The sequence below is a fragment of the Sapajus apella genome, unplaced genomic scaffold (genome assembly GCF_009761245.1).
Source record: "Sapajus apella isolate SASKATOON/1434 unplaced genomic scaffold, GSC_monkey_1.0 scaffold125, whole genome shotgun sequence".
Taxonomy (NCBI): Eukaryota; Metazoa; Chordata; class Mammalia; order Primates; family Cebidae; genus Sapajus; species Sapajus apella.
Window position 1 is genome coordinate 3360227 of NW_022437065.1, and position 24074 is coordinate 3384300.

The following is a 24074-nucleotide window of genomic DNA, read 5'->3' on the forward strand; positions in this document are numbered from 1 at the left end:
ATCTGTACTGTTTTAGTTACTCCTTGTGGTGCAACAATCATATATTAACAATCTGTTAGCCAAAACGGCCACTATTTTTCTCCTTGTATCCAGGCCCCTTGCAATGTGACTTTGCAGCAACTCCTTTAATGGTTGGACTCTATTTCTCCACCTGAAACCTGGCTGGTCTAGTGACTTGCTTCTGGCCAACAGAATGTGATGGAAGTGACACTGGGCTAATTGTAAGTCTAGGCTTCTATTCCCTGCCTTAAAACCCTGTTGAGCCACCATGTGAGCAAGCCTCAGATCAAGTGTGAAAACACACAAAGAAGAGAGAAACCCTGCCATCTGAAGTCATCTTAGATGAGCTAGTCCCAAACTAACCTGGCAGCTGACTACAGACACATGAGTGAGCTGCCCAGCAGAGCCTGAATCACTCAGCTGTGCTCAGCCTAAACTGCCAACCTGCAGAATTGTGAACCAATATATAATGATCATATATTGTTTTAAGCCACTAAATGTTATGTAGTAAAAGCTAACCAATAAATAGGTATAATTCTGTGTTAACGTGTGTGATATTGTGAAATATGTATTTGATCTTTGTCCCAGCTCCTGGCATACAAATTCTAAAATTTTTGGAAACTTCAAAGTGGTTAAGTATCCTTTTGTATTCTAATGAGATGGCTGATGGCTGGCAGCCCCTAGGTAGCTTCGGGAAGGGGGCTGATCACAGGAAAGACAAAGCACAATTAGAGGGTTGGTAGTTTCAGCCCCATCCCCAAAGCTGATCACCAGTGGCCAGTGATTTAATCAATAATGCCTACGTGATGAAGCTTCCATAAAAACCCAACAGGACAGAGTTTGGACAACTTCCAGATAGCCAAACATGTGGAGGTTCACAGAGGGCAAGGAAACTCCACTCCCCTTATGCATCTCTTCATCTGCATCCTTTGTAATATCCTTTAAGTATCACCTCTCAAAAAGTAGGTCATGACTTTCAAATGTGAGGATGGAACAAAATAGGACACTTTGAGCTATACTAAAAAAGGACATAAAAATGTTGATGATACTCACTTGCTCCAGCTCGAGGGGAATGAGAAGCATCTGGAACCGGAGAATGTAATGAGGGGTTGGCTGGTGACATTCCAGGCATGCGTGTTGCTGGTGAGGGGCCAGACACTTGAGGAGATCCTGGCCAGTTCCCTGCTCGTCCACTTGGTGACACCATAGTGTATGGGGAACTAGGGTCAAGAGTTCCTATGAAAAAGTAAACAAATATTTCTCAAAACGTATATTTTAATAACTGAAAATTATTTGACAGCATAGCTTGTTTGATGTGTGTTAACATGTCATGCCTGAATCTCTATTTTGTGTAAATTACTTTTTAACATAATACAAAAATTAGAAAAATAAAAAGACTGAGAGAGGATAAAATTAACCTTCACAAAAGCTTCAATGTACGTAATATGTAACAAAATATGCTACTATATGCAAGAAAATATTAAGCAAACAATCTCAAGAGTTCCTTTGAAGGCAGAATTATTATACTTTTAAACCAACTTTGACAAGCTAAATTTTCATTTTACTCAAAGTAGAATGAGGAGAAGGAAATGTTCCATATTCTTTCTACAGGCTACGTCAACTAAGAAATGAACCAAGACTCAAGTTTTGAAAGCAGCAACTTCCTGAACACTTTGATATTTAAATTTAATCCTCCATTGGTATCCATGAAGATATTCAAAAATTTTTTAAAAATTTCATCCTCCAGATACCTTCAACATATTATCATCTTTGTAGCCAAATGACAAACTGAAAAAATACTTTTACCATGTATATATCAGAGAGTAAATGGTCTTTACTTAAGTCTTACAAATGGGTAAGAAAAAACACAAGAACATAGGCAAAGCATATATAACTGGGAGGAATAAAATAAGAAACACCAAGGACCAGCCAGGCGTGGCTCACACTTGTAATCTCAGTACTTTGGGAGGCTGAGATGGTGGACTGCTTGAGCCCAGGAGTTCAAGACCAGCCTAGGCAACATGGCAAAACCCCATCTTTACAAAAAAAAAAAACAAAAAAAAAAACACCACACAAAAACTAGCCAGGTGTGGTGGTGCACACCTGCAGTCCCAGCTACTTTGCCGGGGAGGGGGTTGAGGCAAGAGGATCATTTGAAACTTGTGCCACTGCACTCCAGACTGGGCAACAGAGTGAGACCCTGTCTTTTTTTTTTTTTTTGAGACAGAGTCTCTCGCTCTGTTGCCCAGGCTAGAGTCCAGTGGTATGATCTCAGCTCACTGCAACCTCAGCCACCTGGGTTCAAGCGATTCTGCTGCCTCAGCCTCCTGAGTAGCTGGGATTACAGGCATGCACCATCACGCCTGGCTAATTTTTGTATTTTGAATAGAGACGGGGTTTCACCATGTTGGTCAGGCTGGTCTCGAACTCCTGACCTCATAATCAACCCGTCTCGGCATCCCATAGTCCTGGGATTACAGGCGTGAGCCACCACACCCAGCCCGAGACCCTGTCTCAAAAAAAAAAAAAAAAAAAAAAAAACAGCCAACCCCCCCCAACCAAAAAACGAAGACCAACCAAAAAGGGCTCAATTAACCTCACTAACAAAGAAACATATTAAACAATAAGATACCATTTTTCACCTATTGAAATGGCCAAGTTTTTTAAAATATGTAACAGCCCCTGCTGGCAATGATGCAGGATAACAGACATTCTTGTATGGGGAATTGGTACAGCCTTTCAGATGCTGTTTGCAATATGTTTCGAATGCTTTAGAATTTCTCAAACCCCTTGAGACAACAATTCCACTTCTAGAACTTACTTAAGGAAATAATCATGGATGTGAGCACAGATGGCACCATTTTTAATTGTGAAAAAAATGGAAATGTTCTAAATGTATAACAATAGGAAAGCAGTTAAGTCATGGTATGCCCAGACAAGGGAATATTATGAAGCCATATGGTATGATGATGTGGAGTTGTTATTGACAGAAATGTTCCCGCAAATATTAATAGTAAAAAGTAAAATCCCAGGTGCTACACAGCTTAAAAACTGAGGAACCTGTGTATGTTCTATGGCATGATACTCATGACATATTAAGGGAAAAATGGCACTGAACACTGTACAATATGCTGTCATGTGTGTAAACGAGAGGGGAAAGAACACTTGCATGTATTTGCTTATGTATGCATAAAACAGCTCTGCAAGAATATATAAATGTTTCTGGGAAGAGGAACTAGGTGGTTGGTGGAATAAAAAGGACACATTTCACTGACTACTTGTTCTATTCTTTATCTAGTTGAATCAATTCAAAATAAAATTTTTGAGTTAAAAAAATCCAAGTCTCAAAACAATTCATATGTTAGGGTATCCATTTGAGGGGGGGCAAGGGCAGTTATTTGAGTGGGGAGACAAGCAGCTGGGTAGAGGGCAAGCAAGAGTAACAGAAACGTGAGAGGGCAGGCAAGTAGGACATGTGTGACAGGAAGGGCAAGGCAGAGCAATGGAGACAGCAAGGGAGAGTTCCAAGGCAGAGACAAACTCACTGGTCATTACCTCTGTGTAGTGGGATTAGATAAATTTGATTTTCTTTTTGCTTGAGCAGTATTTTTGCTACTTCCTCAACAACAAACAAGTATTAATTTTGCAATGAGAAAATTTACTCAATAAAAATTATTTTCACATCAAGCTCTTATGCTATATCAATTTCCATGTATGGACTCACCATGTGGACTAGCAAAACTGGCCCCTGGTCCTATTGAGATTCCATGCGAGGATGGGGGAGGAGTTGGAACAAATGACGCTGGTGATGGGGCTCTCAAAGCCCCACTGGGGGAGCTGGCAGCATGCAGATTTCCTAATAAAGGAAAATAATTATAGATAATCTTGCAGGACACACTTTATGTCCTGTCCAAGGACCCCAAGTTAAAAATCTTCCTACGATCTAAAGAAACAAGTAGTAAAGCTCCCATATATATAACACAGAGAAAAACTGGCAAGATTTCATTATCGAAAGAGAGTGTTCAATTCTGTGGACCCAAATTCTAGCTCTTATATTGACTGATTAAAAAAAAAAATCCAGTGCACTTTTTATTCAGTTACGCACTCATTCATCAAGAAGGCCTGAATGCCAACTTCATGGCAAGCACTGTTCTAGGCATTGGGGATGCAGCAGTTAACAAAAGAGACAAAAATTCCTGCCCTCACAAAGCTTATATTCTAATAGAATGAAAAAGACAAGTATCTGTCAGGTAAGCGCTATGAAAAAATACAGCAGGGTAAGGGGACAATATCGTGTAGTGAAGGAGGTGAATACTGTTCTTTATATAAAGCAATCAGAAAAGGCCTTTCTAAGGAAGGGGCATGTGAACTGAGATGTGAAGAAAGTGAAGGACAAGACATGAGGATACCCAGGGGATGAGATATTCCAGCCAAACAGATGTGCAAATGCCCCAAAGGTGGAAGCAGTTATAAATAACAGGGAGGAAGCCAGTGTGGCAAGAACAGAGTGAACAAGCAGGGCAGTGGGAAGAGAGGACACCAGGGAGGCTGGAGGAAAAGGGGTGGATCCCAGATCACATAGGGACTTGTGGGCCACTCTAAGGACTTAGGGTTTACCCTGAATGAATGGGAATCCAATGCAGAGTTTGGAGCGGAAATCATGGACGAACTTCTGTCTCAGAAGGATCACTCTAGCTGCTGTGGGACAGACTACAGAGCAAGGGTAGGGGTAGGACAGGAAAACCAGTTAGAAACGACTGCAATAATTCAGCTGAGAGAGGACGAGTAGCTTGGGTAAAGGTGGCAGACTATGGTAGTGAAAAGTGGTTGGATTCTGGGTAAATTCTGAAAATCAAGTTGACAGTATTTTGTAAATGACCAAATATGGGTATGAAAGAAAGGGACATCCAGCTGACTCAAAGAGCTTTGACCCAAGTCACAGGAAGGAAGGGCCTGCCATTTACTGAGCTGGGGTGTCTGTGGGAAGAGGAGCACTGGGGCAGTGAAGAGATTCCGGAGTTTAGTTTCAGCCATGCTGAGTTTCAAGTGTCTACCAGACACTATATGGAAACAATGCAGAATAGGCAGCTAGAAAATATAATACTAAGGCCAGGACTAGAGACCAGTCTGGCCAACATGGTGAAATCCTGTCTCTACTAAAAATACAAAAATTAGCCAGGCACAGTGTCACATGCCTGTAATCCCAGCTACTCAGGAGGCTAAGGCAGGAGAATCGCTTGAACCCGGGAGGTGGAGGTTGCAGTGAGCTGAGATCGCGTCATTGCACTCTAGCCTGACTGAGTGACAGAGTAAGACTGTCAAAAAAAAAAAAAAAAAAAAAAAAAAACAATGCTAGGCTTAGGGAGAGACTGAGATTGGAGATATAAAAAACAGGGAAACGTTAACTTATTTAAAGCCACAGGACTAATTTTAATTTAGGATTATGAAAGAGCAAACTATGGCTACCAAAACAATGAGTAAATGCAACATTTAAACACTTGCTACATTATCATAATTATCTTTAACATCGGTATGTTTTAAATTCCCTACTATAGCAGTCCCCGCCTTATCCACAGGAGATGTTCCAAGACCCCCCAGTGGATGCTTGAAACCTCAGATAATATTGAAACCTGTTTTTTTCCCTATATACACAGATGACAAAGTTTAATTTACAAATTAAGCATTGTAAGAAATTAACGATAACAGTAAAATAGAACACTCTTAGCAGTAGGTTGTAATAAAAGTTATGTGAATATGGTATCTCTCTGTCTCTAAATATCTTATTGTACTACACTTGCTCATTTTTGGTCTACAGTTCACCTCAGGCAACTAAAACCTCGGAGAGCAATAAGGGAGAGGGACTGTACTATGTGAGATAATTTCATAGTTTTGTGTTCTGTAATACCTAAAGCACTGCCTTACTTTCTATCAGTATGTTGATCAACTTGACTAACCTTTAAGTGTTTATGTTTACTTATTTAGCTGTGTATCTGGACAAGTGACCTAACTTCTCCATGTCTCAGTTTTCCTTCATAAGATGGGAATAACAATAGGACCTACACCACAGGTTTGCTGTGAGGATTAAATGGATAAAGTGCTTAGAATAGAGCTTGGCACATAGTACTATATGCTTGTCTACGACTATAATTATTTCAAAATATTTTTTCCTTCCTACTATACAAAAACAATGTCAACTCATATCCTAAAGACACACTCCCATGGAGTTCTACAACCCTGTTTCTCCTGTTTTGCCTACTTCCTCCCTAGCTGCTGCTTCCCCACTCACTGACCACTGGTATTCCTAGGGGCTGACTCAACCACCCACTTGGGGTTCAATGACCCTAGACACAACAACAACAACTTCCAAGTCTTCATCTGTAGTCCAACCATCTCTGATGGGCCATAGGCTCATACAGCCAACTGCCTACTGGACATCTTGACTTAGGAATCTCTGAGGACTTGTACAATCAACAGGTTCAAGAGAACTACCTGCTCCTTTCTCTGTGAAATCTGCCCATCCACCACTCTTGTCACTTTCGGTTGTACAAATTTAACCCAGGCTAAAATCCAACAATGGCTTCCTATTTACCCATATAATAGAGGCCAAAATCTTGAACAGAGCTCTGTCTCTCCACACACCAGCCATCTGGAACAGTCTACCATCTTTTGGGAGTTCAGACTCCACACACCCTGCACAGTCTGCCTGAGAGATCCTCCTTGTCCATGTCCCAGGGTGGGAAACTCTGACTCACCCTTCAAGTCTCAGCTTAAGCAGTGTCGAAAGGAGGGAGGCAAACAAGGCATCCCCAGGAAAGGAACAATCGAAACCCCCTTACCAAATGCTCTTTCAAAAGCCCAAGTGACCCTTTTTGTAACACTTATCATACTTGGCATTATAGATGAAGAGTGTTTATCTAGGAATCTAAGCAGAGGAAGCACACCCCACCCCCTAAATAAAAGCGAATTTAAAGACTTTAAAAATGAGGATCTATTTTTTTAAAAACGACACCACTGAAGTAATGTGAAGAGTAATGTAAAGAGTAATATGAGTGGCTAAGTATGAGACGTGGTAGGGGTGGGATCTGCCAGGGTGTGAGTGCCTCAGCAGTGTGGGATGTCGAGCGGCCGAATTTGGGCAACAAGACAGATTACAATGGGCTGGTCAAAGAGGCATTTGTCATGTGCCATGCCCCAGGCTAAACACTTTATATGAACTATTTCATTCAATTCTCGTAACATCTCTATGGAAAAGGTTTTACATTATTCTCATTTTACAAATGGAATTAGCTACTGAATAAGTGATGTCACTATATCTCCCACCTGCAGGTTAACAGATTCTACTGGTCAATACAAATTTCTCATATATAGACACACATATACATATATAAAAGAACCTCTTTTGCATTTTGTAAAGGAGGAAAGTGTGCACTGCAAATTCTGCTTTTCACAGTGAGAACTTAAAAGCAGATGTATTTGTTGGGTTTATTACTTAAAAATCAGGATTTAATTTGGTTTTGTCCTGTTTTCTGATAAGCCTGAATGCCCTCAGTTAGTACAAAACTACTTACTGCATTCTTTAGTTGATTGGACTGATATACTTATAGTAGACAAAAGGTTTTATTATGCATGCTTTTAAAAATCATTTAATTTCTTACATTTTTAATCCTATATTACATATCACATCTTTTATGCTAAAATTTTCTTTGAAAACCCCATCATTATGCTCTGGAAATATTACTAGGACCTAGTAGGCAAGGGTCATTCTCCCCAAGAAATCTGATGACCAGTCTTCCTTGCTAGATGATAAGCTCAAGAGCAGGGCTGGTATCTGGTTCACCGCTGAATCACTAGCACTAGGCAGCAGTTGGCACAGGCCAAGTGCTCAAGAGATGCCACTGAAGCATTCAATTAAAAGCAAACATTTGGCATTATCAAGCACTTTTACAGTGCACTTCATGGGGCTGCCAACAAAGCCATTATGTCTGGACAAGCAGGCTATGCACTGCCTAACTCTGGAGCTTGGGGGCAGGCCACCCTTCACCTATTCCATGGCTTAGCAAACTTTTTCTGTAAAGGGTTGTTGTGGTGGGAAAGCAGCGATAGACACTACATAGACAAGTGTGGCTTCATTCCAGTAAAACTTTATTTACAAAAACAAGTGGCAGGCAGGATTTGGCTCATAGCAGAGTCTGTCAACCTGTAACATAGACCATGTTGTGATTAGTACCCCCCTGGAGTTGTGCTGTGAGTCTGGCTCTGAGTGACACCTCTACTTAATGTAAGCCTTTTAACGTGCTCCTGAGCCTGGACACAGACTTCACAAACCTTCCATAATAAATGAGTGACAACTATCTAGCCACAGACCAGAAAGGGAATTCTCTCTAAAGCCTGAGGCTAGATGCACAGTGCTTCTTAACGTGGGGTGTGTGTGTGTGTTTTGGATTTGAAAGTTGAACATGACAAGAGAGTAAGTAGTATCTTACCTGGAGACTGTGTGTGCATCATAGAGGGAGACTGATTGACTGTGCTGTGATAAGATGTAGGGGGTGAAGTAAGAGGATAAGCGCCTGATGTTCCTGGCTGCTTTGGAAATGGCTGAAAAGAAAATTAAACGTTGGTAAAATGGCCAACTGCATGGAGCGTAAGCGTGTGGCATTCCCTAATTATAACTACAGTGTTAACATTTACATACTTTGCTGGTTACGAAATAGAAAACATGAGGTATAAAGTGTGCAAAATAAATACACATCAACAACACAAGTCTTTATAAACCCTGACTTCCAAAATGTTTTAAAATAGCAACATCCTCATTTCTGATCTTACAATGCTATTGCTTTCTATCCCTCAAGATGTTTTTTTGCTCATTTTATATCTAGCATATCATTGATTTATCTCTATCATTTACCTACCATTTCGTTGATTCTAAAACATTTTTCCCCCACACTTCAACATCTCTAAAATCAGGGTATGTCTTTCCATTTATGGAATGTTAGTTTAACTGGCAGTGTTTTCTCTTTCTGAGCAGCGGATAAAAACTGGTGCATCTTACATTTGGTGGCATTTAGTATCAATGAAATATGGTAGTTCAGCCTGAGCTTTACTCATCTTTATCACTATCACAAGGTAGTTGTACATTTTACACATTTTCTAGTGGTAAATGAGGGTTTCAGTTGTTCCTAATATCAAATGTTGGAAATAATTATCTATTTTATTAAAGCCATTTTTGTGGGTGTGGAGCATTATCTCATTGTAGCTTTAATTTGTATTTCTGCAATGGCAAATGGTGTTTGAATACCTTTTCTGTGCTTACTGGTCACTTGGACATCCTAGTATGTGAAATGACTTGAATCTTTTACCTATTTTTAAAACCAGATTGTCTACTTTTTTTTTTATTGATTCTTTCTATGCTATCTTAAAGAAATTATAGCATTCAGGCTTTCTAACTCATAAGCTCCAAAATCATATATTTGCCAGTACTGTTTTATCCAATAATGTAGAATGTACCTTTATGTTTGGAGATGTAAGCCACACTAACTTGTTAACTAAAACTACAATAGTCATAAACTTTTACATTTTTCTTCCTTTCCTTTCTCAAGGACTAGCTTATGCACTAAAACTGCATTTTTATATAAAAGAAGAAAAGCTACCTGCTGACATCAAGTAAAATGTACATGAATCCCTTTATGAACATTTTTTGCTCACAACTGTCTTATCAGGGAGAAAAATAGTTTACAAATAGAAGTATAGCACAGGTATCTGATAAACACAAAAAAGCTGAAAACTGAAACTGCTCAATAAAAGGCTCAATCTTTAGGAAGTATGTAAAGTCAAAGCCACCGACCGAAGACATTAAACCATGGCAGATGAATATTCTTTTAAAATAATTCTGACTTGGTATTGTCAAACTTTTTAACTTAAACACAAAACAAATAAAAAAGCTCTACCTGCAGGTTGAATACAGAGCAAGAAAAAGCAGAAAATTCCTCAAGTTTTCCCAAAGACAAATAATTCTAACTTTTCTAGAATATCCTAACCTTTTGCCAATCTACCCACTTCTAATCCTACTGACTTAGCCTGTAACTGTTTTCCTAGTTAGAAATGTTCAGTATGAAATGCTACCGGGTGTACAGAGCTCTTAGCCAAATCAGAATATCTAATAAGCTAGCGCTGCAGGTGCTCACTGTGTCAAACTATGATTTTTCAGTAACAAAAGCACTTTAGGAAGCTGAGGCAGGCGGATCACCTGAGATCGAGAGTTCGAGACCAGCCTGACCAACATGGAGAAACCCTGTCCCTAATAAAAATACAAAATTAGCTGGGTGTGGTGGCGCATGCCTATAGTCCCAGCGACTCGGGAGGATGAGGCAGGAGAATCTCTTGAACCCGGGAGGCAGAAGTTGTGGTGAGCCGAGATCGTACCATTGCACTCCAGCCTGGGCCAACAAGAGCGAAACTCCGTCTCAAAAATAAATAAATAAATAAAATAAAATAATTATAGAGGGGCCAATGAACAACTTATTTTGGGAGAGGAAGAGAGTAATGGACCACATTCTCCCCCCATTCCCCTATAACACTGGCCCTGCTACGGTCATGGTCATCAGCAGCCCATCTCAGTTACATCTTTCTCCCAAAGGATGTGGCTGATCCCCTGCTCCATAACAAGTATAGGAAAGATCGAAAATGCAAGGAAGTCGCTTCCACAAGAAAAAAGCTGGTCTGATATCTGCTGGGCCAAGGTACTTTTCTTCCATGGTGGCTCAGCATCTTTAGAGGGCTAGTATCTCATCTGAGTTAATGTCTGTCACAAGAGCCCCGTGCCTTAGCTACATAGAGACACTGGCATAGACCTTTAGTGAGCTTCCCTGTTCCACATGAAGGCCAAGATGGGAAACAGTGAGAAGACAAGTAACCCTAAATAGCTGCCAGGAACAATACACCTTCCACAAAACACTCCTTCTAGTACGAATCTAGTACTTTTTCAAAGATGTAAGCAATGGGAAGTTATAGTCACTAAGTAGCCAGATCAGAAGCTAAGCAATAAAATAAGCTAAGAAGACTCTCTGCACAATGCTGGTTTCAAGCAATGCTATTCATGAAAGCTTCTGGGTGAAAAGCAGTGAGCTATTTTGTAAAACAAAACTAAAGGATGTACCAAAGAGCCTTGCCTACAGGGTGTGTGCTCATACACAACTAAAAATGGAGCCACTGAAGACTCCAGCCCAGAGTCTACAGCCCCAATGGGTATTTCCCAGTCTAGGGAGTCACACAGGACTCTTGAAGGGCTAAACGATCACTGTTCACCTTCTATTTCAGGAGGCTCAGTGACAGAACAATGGCTGGCCTCGGGGCCTGTTCAACTCTCAGACATGTAAAGGTGACAGGACAGAACTGAAAGCTCTTATGTTTCTATAATGTGGCTTTTATCCAAATGGTCTGAGGACAGAACCCTGGAAATTTGTCCACCTGTTCTCTGTAGGAGTCCCCACTGAACATCACTAGACATTTGGTCCACTGTGTTCTACTTTAATAGCATCTGTCTTTCAAGACAAGGTGAGGAAACTCTCTCAAAGAGCTCGGATCCTGCAGATGATATTTCCACCCACGGAATCATATAACATCATTTTAAGTGCATGAATGATCTGAGATTAATGCTGTTTCTACCACTATTCATTTCCTGTCACTGGAAGTCTCCTCCTCACCTCCTTCTGCAACTCTTTATTTCATAAGGATTTCTTGGGCATCTCAGGCCCACCAATGACCTCCTTGTCTTTCGATGAAGCCCTGACGCCTGTAGAACCTGTGAAGTTACAGAAATATGGTACCACTTGGAATTTTGGCTAGATTTTACCTGTTGCTGGGGTGGTGGCTGGAGCTGTGATATTAAAGAATCCATCATATCTCCTCCTATAGGAGAAGGGGGATTATCGTCCTCATTTACAGACCTTCTTCGAGCATCCTGATTGCTGTCCACAAACATATTTAGGAATGTCTATGGATAGAAACAGGTTACATTTAGATTATTCTGCCTAACATTATTAGTAAAATATTTTAAATTATTTAGAATATTTCAACAGAAACATAGTATGCTGATCCTTGAAAACCATTAGTAGGATAACCTAGAAGAAATATTGTTAATTTTGAAGCAGGAAATTGAGGAAAACAGTTAACAAAAACAGCATCTAAGAAAAAAGTCATATCAACTAAGAAATATTGTTTGAGCAAAAAGTCAAAGAAAGAAGTACATCCTGGCATGTCTTACAACCAGATTATATATTTTCTTACTAACTTCTAATCCAGAAATGAGGGTAAAAAATGAAGAACATATTGGCCATAACTTCAATGACTTGGAAAATATCCCAGCTAGTGAGCACTCTCACTTCTTAAACTAGAAAATATGAAAGGAAAATTGAATAAGACACAATCTAATTTTTTCTTTATATGATTTAATCTTGAATCATTAAGAGTAGGACAGCCTCGTTTTACATATTGTCAAAATTGAGTAAGGTTACCAGAGTTTGTGTTTCAAACACAGATTCTCTTTAACACTCCTCACATCCCCAGTATTCAAGTGCGTGTGTATGTGTGTGTGTATCATAAGCTTATCAGAATCACTAGAGAGCTATTAAAAGTCCACAGTGGGCTGAGCACGGTGACTCATGCCTATAATCTCAGCACTTTGGGAGGCTGAGGTGGGAAGATCCCTTGCAAGACCAACCTGGGCAACAATGGCAAAACCTCATCTCTATAAAAAATACAAAATCAGCCAGGAATGGTGGTGCACACCTGTGGATCCAGCTACCAGGGAGGATGAGATGGGAAGACTGTTTGAGCCCGGGAAGTTGAGGCTGCAGTGAGCTGTGATCCCACCACTGCACTCCAGCCTGGGCGACAGAGCAAGACCCTGTCTCAAAAAAAAGTCCACAGTCTACTTTTAATTAAAGATGATGGGCCCACAACACACATTGCATTCTCTCCCCACTAAAACTACTGGAAAAAATTTTTGAAGCAATAAGTAACAAAGACAAAAAGAATGGGAGAAGAGAAAAAATAGCAATACATCCTCGAGGCTGCAAAGCAGATGGCTGAGTAGCAACTAGAGCGACCCAATGTGAGAAAGTTGTATGCTAAGTAAACTGTGGGAAAAGCCAAGAAGCAAGCTATTTCCATCCAGATCCCCAAAACACTTTGGAATGGGCAGTAACAGGCACTGATATGGCTTGGCTCTGTGTCCCCACCCAAATCTCATCTTGAATTGTAATCCAAATTGTTATCTCCATGTGTTGAGAGAGGGACAAATTGATTGGATTATGGGGACAGTTCCCCTCATGATGTTCTCGTGATAGTGAGTTCTCAAGAGATTTGATGGTTTTATAAGAAGTCTCCTCTGCTCTCGTGCCTCTTGCCTGCCACCATATAAGATGTGCTTGCTTCCCCTTTACCTTCCACCATGATTGTAAGTTTCCTGAGGTCTCCCAGCCATGTTTTCTGTTAAGCCTGTGGAACTGTGAGTCAATTAAACCTCTTTCCTTTATAAATTATCCAGGCTCGGGTAATACCTTTATAGCAATGTGAAAAAAGACTAATATGGGTACCTTTGAAAGTGGGGATAAAAGTGGGACTAACAACAGAAGGACTAAGTGAAAGTCTAAGAGACACTTAGTCCCTCCCAGATCCTCTGCTACTCTCACTTAGCTCTTTGATCTCTTCCACCCTGGAGGAGGATCTCTGACTTGGACACCAAAGATCAATTGAGAGGACTAGCATATAAAAAATGGGGATCAAACTCTACATAAAGTTGAGAATACTCGTTTTCTCATTTGACTTTCCCAAAACTGAGAGCCAGATGCATACCATCTATGCAGAAGATTTGGATACTCTTCTCTCAGTACTCACACCAGCCTAACAAAAAGACCTAAAGCTACTGATATTGGAAGTTTCCCGAAGAAATGCCCTAAGGAGATCATCCTGCAATGAAGACCACAGTCAATAAGTCTTACTTTTAAATAAGAGCAGACAGTTAAGAATCACTTAACATTTGAGGAAAGACACTAACATAACATAACACACCCCCACCCCACAAAAGCAGGTGAACAGAGATTATATAAGATAAAAAGAAGAAAAAGTAATGTCGCCATATAATAGAATGTTTAAAATAAACATTTAGAAACAAGAAAGACCTTCTGAAAAAATGTTTAAAGGATGGCCAAAATAAAATGTTGGTAGAAATGAAAATTAGAGGGATTAGAGGAAAAAAGTGAGGTATCTCCCAGAAACAAAGAGACAAAAAAAACAGAAGAGACAAGAAAATTGGAGGACAAGTCCACAATGCCTAGCATCAGAACATTAGGAGTACCTGAACGAGCTACCATGGAAAACAACAGAGATGAATCAATAAATATTGTAAGATTTCCCAAAGCAAAAGGATGTAAGTTTTCAGACTGAAAGAGCCCACTCAAGTCACATAATGTTTAAGAATTAGAACAGCATTACCCATCTCAATAGTCACAATGGAAGCTAGGAGACAATGAAGCAGTATCTTCAAAATTTTTACAGAAAATGACTGCAACCTAGAATTCTATTTCTAGCCACTTCAGTTAGATGAGGGTAAACTAAAGATGCTTTCAGACATACAAGATCTCAAATTAACTCCCCACCCCTCATGTACCTTATCCCAATAATCAAAACAATGAAGTAAACCAAGAAAAAAAAAAAAAAAACCAAGGGGCCTGCAACACAAGGCATGAAATGTGCAACATAAAAGAGAACTGAAGGAATCTCCCCGTTCATCCTTTTGCAGATACCTAAGTCAACACTGTGTAAAAGGCCCAGACTGCTATCAGTCCAAATTAGAGCAGGTCGGAGGCCTGTTGAAGATATTTCTTCAAGATGAAATCAGTAAGGCATCTGATATGTTTGAACATACCAAAAGGAGTTACATAAGTAGGAGACAGTTTAAGGTTAATTAGCAATAGGTACAGAGAAAGCAAAACCAAAAAAAAAAAAAAAAAAAAAAGACCCAATTAATAATTCCCAATAAAATATAATGTTGAGCAAGACAGGAAAAATAATCATAGTAAGCTTGGTTACAGCAGTGCTTACATATTCATAACAGTGCAAACACTGAAAAATGATCTAATCAAAATTGCTACCTAACCATGTTACAAAGATAGGGGAAAAGACAAATGTGTTTATGTACTGAGTGCAGCCTGGAAGGGGGAAGGAACATATAAAGAAGAATTTAGTAAGAATTAAAGCCTGGGCAACACAACAAAACCCCATCTCCACAAAAAAACATAAAAATTATCCAGGTGTGGTCCCAGCTGCCGGGGAAACTGAGGTGGGAGGATGGATTTAGCCCTAGTGGTTGAGGTTGCAGTGAGCCATGATCATACCACTGCACTCCAGCCTGAGGGATAGAACAAAACTTTGTGTCCAAAAAAAAAAAAAAGAAAAAGGGGGAAAAAAAAGAATATTAATATTCCATTATGAGAATCAGATAATGCCATCAACCAAAAAGTAAACAAATAGCAATGTGGGCATTCTAGTTAGAGATAAAGATATAAATACGAAGAGAATCAGCTATATAAGAATTCAAAACAGGGCATCTGGGGAGCAAGAAAATGACAAAAGTGGGTTGCAGGAGACTATTTTTCAAATCAAGCCTTTTCGATTTATTTGACTCTGAACTATAAACACATACAACTGAGCTATCACTTCAGTTAACCACTCTGGCAGTTGTGGTCCACGATCTTACATTTTTAAAAAGCATCAGGCCAGGCACAGGGTCTCATGCCTGTAATCTCAGCACTTTGGGAGGCTGAGGCAGGTGGATCACCTGAGGTCAGGAGTTCGGGAACAGCCTGACCAACATGATGAAACCCTATCTCTACTAAAAATACAAAAATTAGCCAGGCATGGTGGCGGATGCCTATAATCTCAGCTACTGAGGAGGCTGAGGCACGAGTGAGCCAAAATCATGCTGTTGCACTCCAGCCTGGGTGACACAGTGACACTCTGTCTCAAAAATAAATAAATAAATAAATAAATAAGCATCGCAGTAGAATCAGTAACCAAACCTTTTTAAAAATCAACGATAAAAACTACTTTTAAAGTTCCCTAAAGTTCCAAAGAGCAAATGTAACTCTTTTTAGTATCTTCACCCTACTGATCAAAAGGTAAGAATATAAAGAAAAGGATTTTTAATAATCTCATACACACAAGCACGGCACTTTATCAGAAGTTCCAGCACCTTCAGAATGAAGAGATGATGAATTAACATTGCTACTTGTTAAATTTAAACAGGAGTTTGTTGCTTTTCCCCATTATTTCCCCCTCAAAGAAATTATTTTAGAGATGATTTTTATGTTTACTCATGTTATAACACTAAAGTCTATTACCTTTAGTCCTGGTGCAGGATAAAAACCTTCAACTAATTTGCTGTTATCAAAAAGACTATAGGCACCATCCCGTATTGCCACAACACCTCGACTCCGGCAGTATATATCAATGCAATACATGTTCCTGAAGGCCAGTCTGATGTGGGTGGACGACTGTGGCAGAATGGAGAAGCATTGGTATGCAGTGTTGGTTCTCTGGGTCAAGCCCAACATCGGCACAGTGGGGAGTTTGTTGATGGCATTTAATGGAGCCTGAGTATCAAACAGTACCTATAAGGACCAAAAACACAGTGAGAGGAGCCAGTTTCTGTACAAATGTTAAAACCTCAGAATTTTCAGTATATAACTGTCACAAATGAGACAACGTCCTCCTGGCACATTCTATAAAACTTCCCCTTGAAGAGAATGCAAACTAGATCACTGAGTCCACATTGAATCAAAAAAAATTCTCAAAGAAGTGTTCAAGATATAAAAGACAAAAGTTATCAGCCTTAGTCATTAAAGACAAGTTAAGTCCCCATGATCTTTTGAAGAGTTTTGCCTGAGACACTAAGTGCTGGGGTTTTTTTTTTTCTTTGTTTTTTGAGACAGGGTCTCATTCTGACACCCAGACTGGATTGTACTGACACAATCATGGCTCACTGCAGCCCTGACTTCCCCAGGCTCAGGTGATCCTCTCACTTCAGTCTCCCAAGTAGCTGGGACTATAGGCATGCGTCACCACACCTGGCTAATTTTTGTATTTTTGTAGAGACAGGGTGTTGCCACATTGCTCAAGCTGGTCTTGAATTCCTGAGCGCAAGCAACCCTTCTGCCTCGGCCTCCCAAGTGTTAGGATTATAGGTGTGAGCCACCACACCTGGCATACTAAGTCTTATTTTTAGACAGAAAATAAACTTAATTACCTGTAATAACTGAACCACATTTGGTGTTTTGTTGAACATTTCTTGAAGCTGATGGAGAATGGTATTGTGACAGTTACTGCAACCTGAGTTTGGGCCAACAGTTCCCAAAGAAATGTGGAATTTCTGATGGATCGAATTCCATTGGATACTAATCTAAAGCAAAAAGATTACATGTTTCAGAAACAGAAAATAACAGATTCAAGTAGGAAGAAAAAAATGTTAAAAGGCAAAATACCAAAAATCTAAATGAGATTTTTTTTTTAAACAAGCAATAAAATAAGACTGGATTTGAATTCCAGATGTGCTATTAATATGGAACAGTACATTTCCTGACCATGTGTTAGCCCTCTTTTACAAAATAAAACAGAAAGGCGTTAAAATAACTTTCTTTACTAAACTTTATTTGAAAATTATCATTAGTGTTTCTTTTCGTTTTTCTCTTGAACTGAAGAAGGGTCACACTCTTGGTACCACCAACTAAAAAGCACTGTCATAAAGGGGAAGGAAGCCACTCCGAACACAGATATACTTGGTTAACAGATTTTAAAACACTCAAGTAACCTGACATTACTTGATGCAGAAGTCTAGAGAGAAGCCTGCTGGCTGCATTTTTATACTACATTTCTAGGACTTTACATATGAGGTGGGGAAAAAAATAAAGAACTATAGATTACAGGAAATACTTCAAGATTAAAATAAGATGAAACAATGTTAACATTCATGTGACCAAAAGCAAAACCATACCATATTGTTATAACCACTCATACATAATTTTCCTTATAATAATCACATTGCCAAGCAAATGTGGAATCAGTGAAGAAATACAAACACCAACAGTATATCACCTTGTCCAAAATGCTTCAAGATCACATACCCCATCACAGAGTATTATTTTTGTTATCAATTTTAAGGAGTTAAGCATTGTAGTATACTATATTTATAGCCACAAAGCATTTAAAATTTACCATTTTATCCCTTTTACTTGAGCTCTTACTTATATTAAGGTAATTTTCATGTTTTTTGAAATCTTGATTTTTAAAATATTCCTAAGACAGGAAGTTCAGCATTTTAATTAACAGACTTACTGAGCTTCCCTTGGTGGTTCCATAACACAAGATAAGTTTTCGGTAATTATAAACACGAACTTCTGAGAAAATATTTAGATGAGCAGGTATGTCTAAACAGAAGAAAATAAAAAGGAGGTTAATATTATATGCGCAAAATTTTAAAATACAAATTTGATTAAGAGGGCATTTTGGCAATATTATATGCCAAGACAGGTCTCCAGTTAAGTAATTTAGTTAAAAAAAATAAAGGCAACAGCATAAATAGATAATATGCTTCCATTTCTACAAAAGGGGGCAAGGGCAGGTGAGACATACTGAAGCGTCTAGCATAGCGGTTAGAGGGTTCCAATTCCAACTCTACCACTCACTAGCTATGGGACTTTATGCAAAGTTCTTAGTCTCTGCAACTTGTTTTATTCTGTAAAATGAGGAATAATACCCACCTCATAATTGTGATTGTGAAGATTAAATGAGTTAACACAGTTTATTATATTGTATGGCACACAGTAAATAGGCACTATTATTATGAGACAGTATACCTGTGTGAATAATTTTCGCAAACAAAAGAAACTTAACAGTGGTTGTGTATAGGGAAAGGAAACTAAAGTCTGAAATGAAAGGAACACTTAAGTTTTATTAGATATAATTTTGATTTTTTTGCCTTTAACACTGTACATGTTTTACTTCTTCGGTTAAAAAAGGGGGGGTGGGTGGGCTTTTTTTCTTATTTAAAAAGGAGATTATTACATGTACCTGGTAAAGAACGTGCAAATTCCAACACACACTCATATAATCGTGCAATACTATTCCAGTCATTAAGAAACATTTCAACCACTTTTCTACCACCAACAGGCTCAGACAACAGATTTTCATATGTCAGGTAAACGTGCCGGGATGGTCCTATAAGATTAAGAGAATATTAATAGTAATCAATACTTTAAAAATCCAGAAACCTGCAAAGACAAAATGTGTGAAACATCTCACCTTGCTCCCTAGTAGAAGTGCCATTAAGCGGGCAATTCGCAAACACTAACTCTGCTACCCACGTGCGGTTATTTCTACCTTGCAATCGGAAAGTGCAATCGAGAAGACAACGGTCCAGAGCCTTTTGGGTTTCCTCACTTATACCCTTACAGGGAGGAATTCTGGTGATAAAAGACAGCATATGAAGTATACTTTACACAGACAAAGCACAATGTACACAATAACAGGCAGGGTATGACATCAGAGCTTCAGTTCAAACTCCATATATAGATACCTCCTGCAAAGGGAAGAAACAGTTCACAGTAATTAACAGTATTTAATCCATTTCCATTCATATCAATATGGATGAGAACTCTCATTTTAGTGATGTTTGTCTTTATTCATAATTTTGTTCTTTAAAAAAGACTACAATTCTACAGAATGAAAATTAAGAATACTGGTTTTCTACAAATCTATCTAGAACATCCTCAAGGAAAAGCTAACGGGAACAAACCCTTATAAAACCACTCTTTGAAGACAGGATAATACTGTACAAAGAATAAGGGCCTTGGAGTCAGAGACCTTCATTCTAACTCTGACTCAGCCACATTTAGTGTCTCTGAATTTCCCAACTATAAAATAGAGATGAAGAATTACTTTATGTGTCATTGACAAAGAAAATGAAAGTGCTTATGTGGCTGACACAGCAGGTATTCATATGTTTTGTTTTTTAAGAGATGGAGTCTTGCTGTGTTGCCCAGGCTGGTCTTGAACTCCTGAGCGATCCTCCCACCTCAGCCTCCCAAGTAGCTGGAATTACAGGTGCACACCACCAAGCCTGGCCCCATGTATGTTAATTCTCCCTTGCAGTAAAACGAAATCTTGTTCACTGACTGAATAGCCACGATAAAATTCCAGGTTCGTTATCCCCACTTTGCTACCACCTCCTCTGTAGAGGCAATTCTTATTTTGATAGAGTTTTACATGTATTAACTCATTTAATATACATATTGTCACACATATGTCACATATACAAGAATAATGTAGTAGCCTAATATCTTAAAATATCTACCTATCCATTTTCCTTCTACAGCTTTACAAACTATCTCATTGGTCATAAAACATTATGAGGTAATATATTTCAGCTATTAATGAGATTTCAGTAATAGATGAAATAATGAGATATTATTTAATTATACATAACCTTTAACTCATACAGAAGGTGGTTAATTCTCAGATTTGGTATAATGAATATCTATATTGAGGCAAAAAGACCAACAAATATAACTGAAATTGTGGAATCTTGGTTCAGACCCTTTAATTCAGAATATAACACCTAGAACAGAGTTTCTCAGTCTTGGCAATACTGGCATTTGGGGCTGGAAAATCCTTTGTTGCGGGGTGAGGGGCTGTCTTGTGCAGCCCTGGCCTCTACTTACTACTAGGTGCCAGCAGCACTTCCTACTCCCTCTTCTCAGTTAATGACAATCAAAACATCTGCAGACATTGCTAGAAGTCCCCTGCAGGGCAAAACTGCCCTGAAGTTGAGAACCACTGACCTAGAAAAAACAACTTAAGAGAGCAAAAAATAGATTGCATGTGGTAATTTAAACTTCTATCACAGCTCCTCTTCGATATACAGCTTTTGAAGTTTTTCAAAAGTTAATCTTTCACACTACATACTTTTTATCACTACCAGAAAGATTTTGTGCAACTATATTCTGGGTAGTTATTACAGAAATTGCATACACTACCTATCTGTTCCTCAACTTGACAGGTATACGGAGGACTTGTCTACCCTTACCCCTCACAACACAGCCCTTCTCATAGGAATTATACAGTAGCCAATTCAGATAGATTTTTAAATCTCAAGTTTGAAAATATAAATGCAGTGCATTATCTTCCTTTCAAATAAAGCAGGTTTTTAATAAAATCTATCTAGTTAGAAAAGGACATGTGTTCAAGTGAGAACTAACATCAGTGTAAGCCTCCTTTCAAATTAAGTTCTTAGGGACAGTGGAACCCTGAAAGTGCATTGTTTATCACTTTAATCTGTGATGCAGATACAGTAAGCTCTACCTCAAGGAACCCGTAAAATAGTTACTTGCTTTTAAGGTTATGAATGAAACAGAATGAATAAAAATAAACTATAACTTTAATCTTCTGAGTATGACCATGTGAGGGGAAAACAAAAACAACCCAAAGCCAGGTTCCCCAAAAGGAAACCTGACAAAATAGTTACAAACTTAAAATACTGCAAAATACTATTATAGTAGCTAAAAACTAAGAACCCAGGAAGGTGTTTTCCGGACAATGAATTAACCTATCTGAAAACTTCTCCCAATTCAAAAATTTCTGATTTACACAGCTGCTCCTAACTAATTTTTCTCCTGTACTTCTCAGTACTAAGCAAATTGAGGAGCCAGGCTATGGTCTTTTATGGTCTGGCGGATGTGTGTCAGCTTTGTTGTGAGGGGTTTTACAAACATCATTAACCCCACTATAGCCCTGCAGTGCAAAAGCAGGGAGATCACTGAAAGTGCTAGCAAAAGCAGCATGAGTGTGCCTAAAAGGGAAGTGAAGAGCTTTTTATAGAGATTGCACACTTGCATGAAGGACAAGCTGAACCACACAACTTGCAAAAAAAAAAAAAAAAAAGAGCTGAGCTTATGCATTTTCAGCATAGGCTACAGGAAGCAAAGAAACACAATGGAGGAAATGAAAAACCCTTGTGGGTATGGCCAGAGGACCTTTATGACTGAGCACGACTGTAACATGAGTTCAACAAGAAGGTGGGAGGTGTGCTGATGAGCTCTAAACTAGGCACCAAGAGCATGCTGCTCTCTCAAAACTTGTGTCCCAAGCCTCATTTGGGTTATAGGATCAAGGCTCTTGAATTTGCACAAGGCAACAGGTCCATGAACCATAGCAATCGAAGTTTACTATGATACATTTGATACTCTGATTGCAGAGATGCATCAAGGAGGCCTGCTCAACAAATTTTCAAGGAGATAAAGTAGAACAAGAACATAATGTATTTTTGGCAAACAGAAGGAAAGTGTGCCAAGTGTAAAGCTTTTAAGTATCAACTCATATTCATATTCATATTTAATATTAACATATCCAGGACTAAAAGCTTACAAGAGTTTCTAAAGATTAAATGTGTAAGTCCAATTCCATACTAATTAGGTCTATACAGAATTCTAATAAAATAATGTTGAGACATCTATTATTTACTTTTTCCTTCTTCACTTCTATACCCTACCCCAATAATGGACAGCACTTACTGGAGCAACAGACATCTTTAATGTATCCATTTATATATCTTTTCCTTTACATTTTAAAATACAGAAAACAAAAGCCAGGATTCAAGACTTTAAGAATTGTTATAAAATGAAGCTAAAAAGTATGAAGTACTTCCTTCCTAGGTAGAAGTCTTATGCATTCTCTTGAGTTCAAGAAGAAAGGAGACTGAAATTTCTCTTGAAAAAATGCCGAGAACAAGATACTTTTAAAATCTCGCAAACCATGAAAAATACAACTAACAAAATAGAATGCAAATGTTAATTAACATAATCAACTTATCTACAGGTGCCAAGAAGAGTAAAAAGAAAAAAACCTATATTCGAGGCAAAGCAATTCAAAACCAAACGCAACTGAAAATATTGCATTTTCCTACTGATTTCCATTATAAGACTAGTTCCCTCTCTCCTGAAAACTTTTTTATAGAAATGGTGTTAAGATAGCCAGGACAAGGAACTATTCTAGTTCTTCAATTCCGTAGTATCTAAAGTGAGCACTAATGACGACACATGAGTTATGTGACACTATTTGCTAGCTCTATCCACCTTCCACAGAAACAGATTCCTATATAACAAATGGTAAAGCCTCATTTCTCAAATTGCAGAGCTGCTATGTCTTGGCAGACAGAGGAGTTTGATAAATAAACATTGCTTATATAATTTATATCATTAAGCAATATCTGAGAAACAATAAAGTGTACTCCTCCTTTGCAAAGGAACCTGTTTCCTGGACCAAAAAGGTTGATCTCTTAGATGGTATTCTGGCTTTGCAAGTCCATACTGGGTCATTTTATAAAGCACATTTACCGCATTAACTTTACTTCTAAGCATCCTTTGGCTTCTCATCCTTTGTCCATTTAGAACAAAGTCCTATGCCCATCTCCTTTTGTATACTCTTTCCTGGTGATCTAATTTACTACCCCAGCTCAATTACTATCCCGATGGTGATGACTTTATCTACTTCTCCTTCCCAGATCTGTTACCTGAGCTTGAGACACATCTCTGCCTGCCCAAAGGGTTTTCAGACACCTTAAACTTAGCAAAGTCCATTCAAACTCACATCTTTGGTGTCCCTTATCTCAGAAAACACTGCCACCAACCATTACTTGCCCAAGATAAAACCAAGAATCATCTTTGCCACTTTCCCCTCTTTCTTCCCTTCAATGCCAGTCTAATCATAACTTGTGAATATTTCTCTTCTAACTCCTTGTGGGATGTACCCTGCTCTGAGCTACCAACAACTCTAGTGTGAACAATTTCACCAACTGGTTTCATTACTTTAGTCTTGTTCCCCTTCAATTTATTCTCCATATTACTATCAGGTTGAGCTTTCAAAAACACCTATCTATCTAATGACGTCAGTTTTAGCTTAAAATCATCTGAATACCTTCTTAGTGCCATTAGGATAAAGCCTAAATTGTTTAAGGACACTTACAGAGG

At 38.8% G+C, this 24074-nt stretch overlaps 1 protein-coding gene across 4 annotated transcripts in view; it reads right to left on the reverse strand.

Moving 5' to 3' along the window:
- Positions 1–24074, reverse strand: part of MED14 (mediator complex subunit 14) — an 86695-nt gene that overhangs the window by 15279 nt on the left and 47342 nt on the right. For 3 of the 4 annotated variants that reach the window (XM_032261668.1, XM_032261670.1, XM_032261671.1), the window contains exons 17-25: positions 19354–19514; positions 19123–19269; positions 18388–18479; positions 17303–17455; positions 16398–16667; positions 11849–11989; positions 8484–8595; positions 3725–3856; positions 1054–1236 (exon numbers count right to left, since the gene is read on the reverse strand). In XM_032261668.1, coding sequence (XP_032117559.1) covers positions 1054–1236; positions 3725–3856; positions 8484–8595; positions 11849–11989; positions 16398–16667; positions 17303–17455; positions 18388–18479; positions 19123–19269; positions 19354–19514 — 1391 coding nt within the window. The remainder of the gene's footprint in view (positions 1–1053; positions 1237–3724; positions 3857–8483; positions 8596–11848; positions 11990–16397; positions 16668–17302; positions 17456–18387; positions 18480–19122; positions 19270–19353; positions 19515–24074) is intronic. The other variant, XM_032261669.1, reaches the window with a different exon arrangement.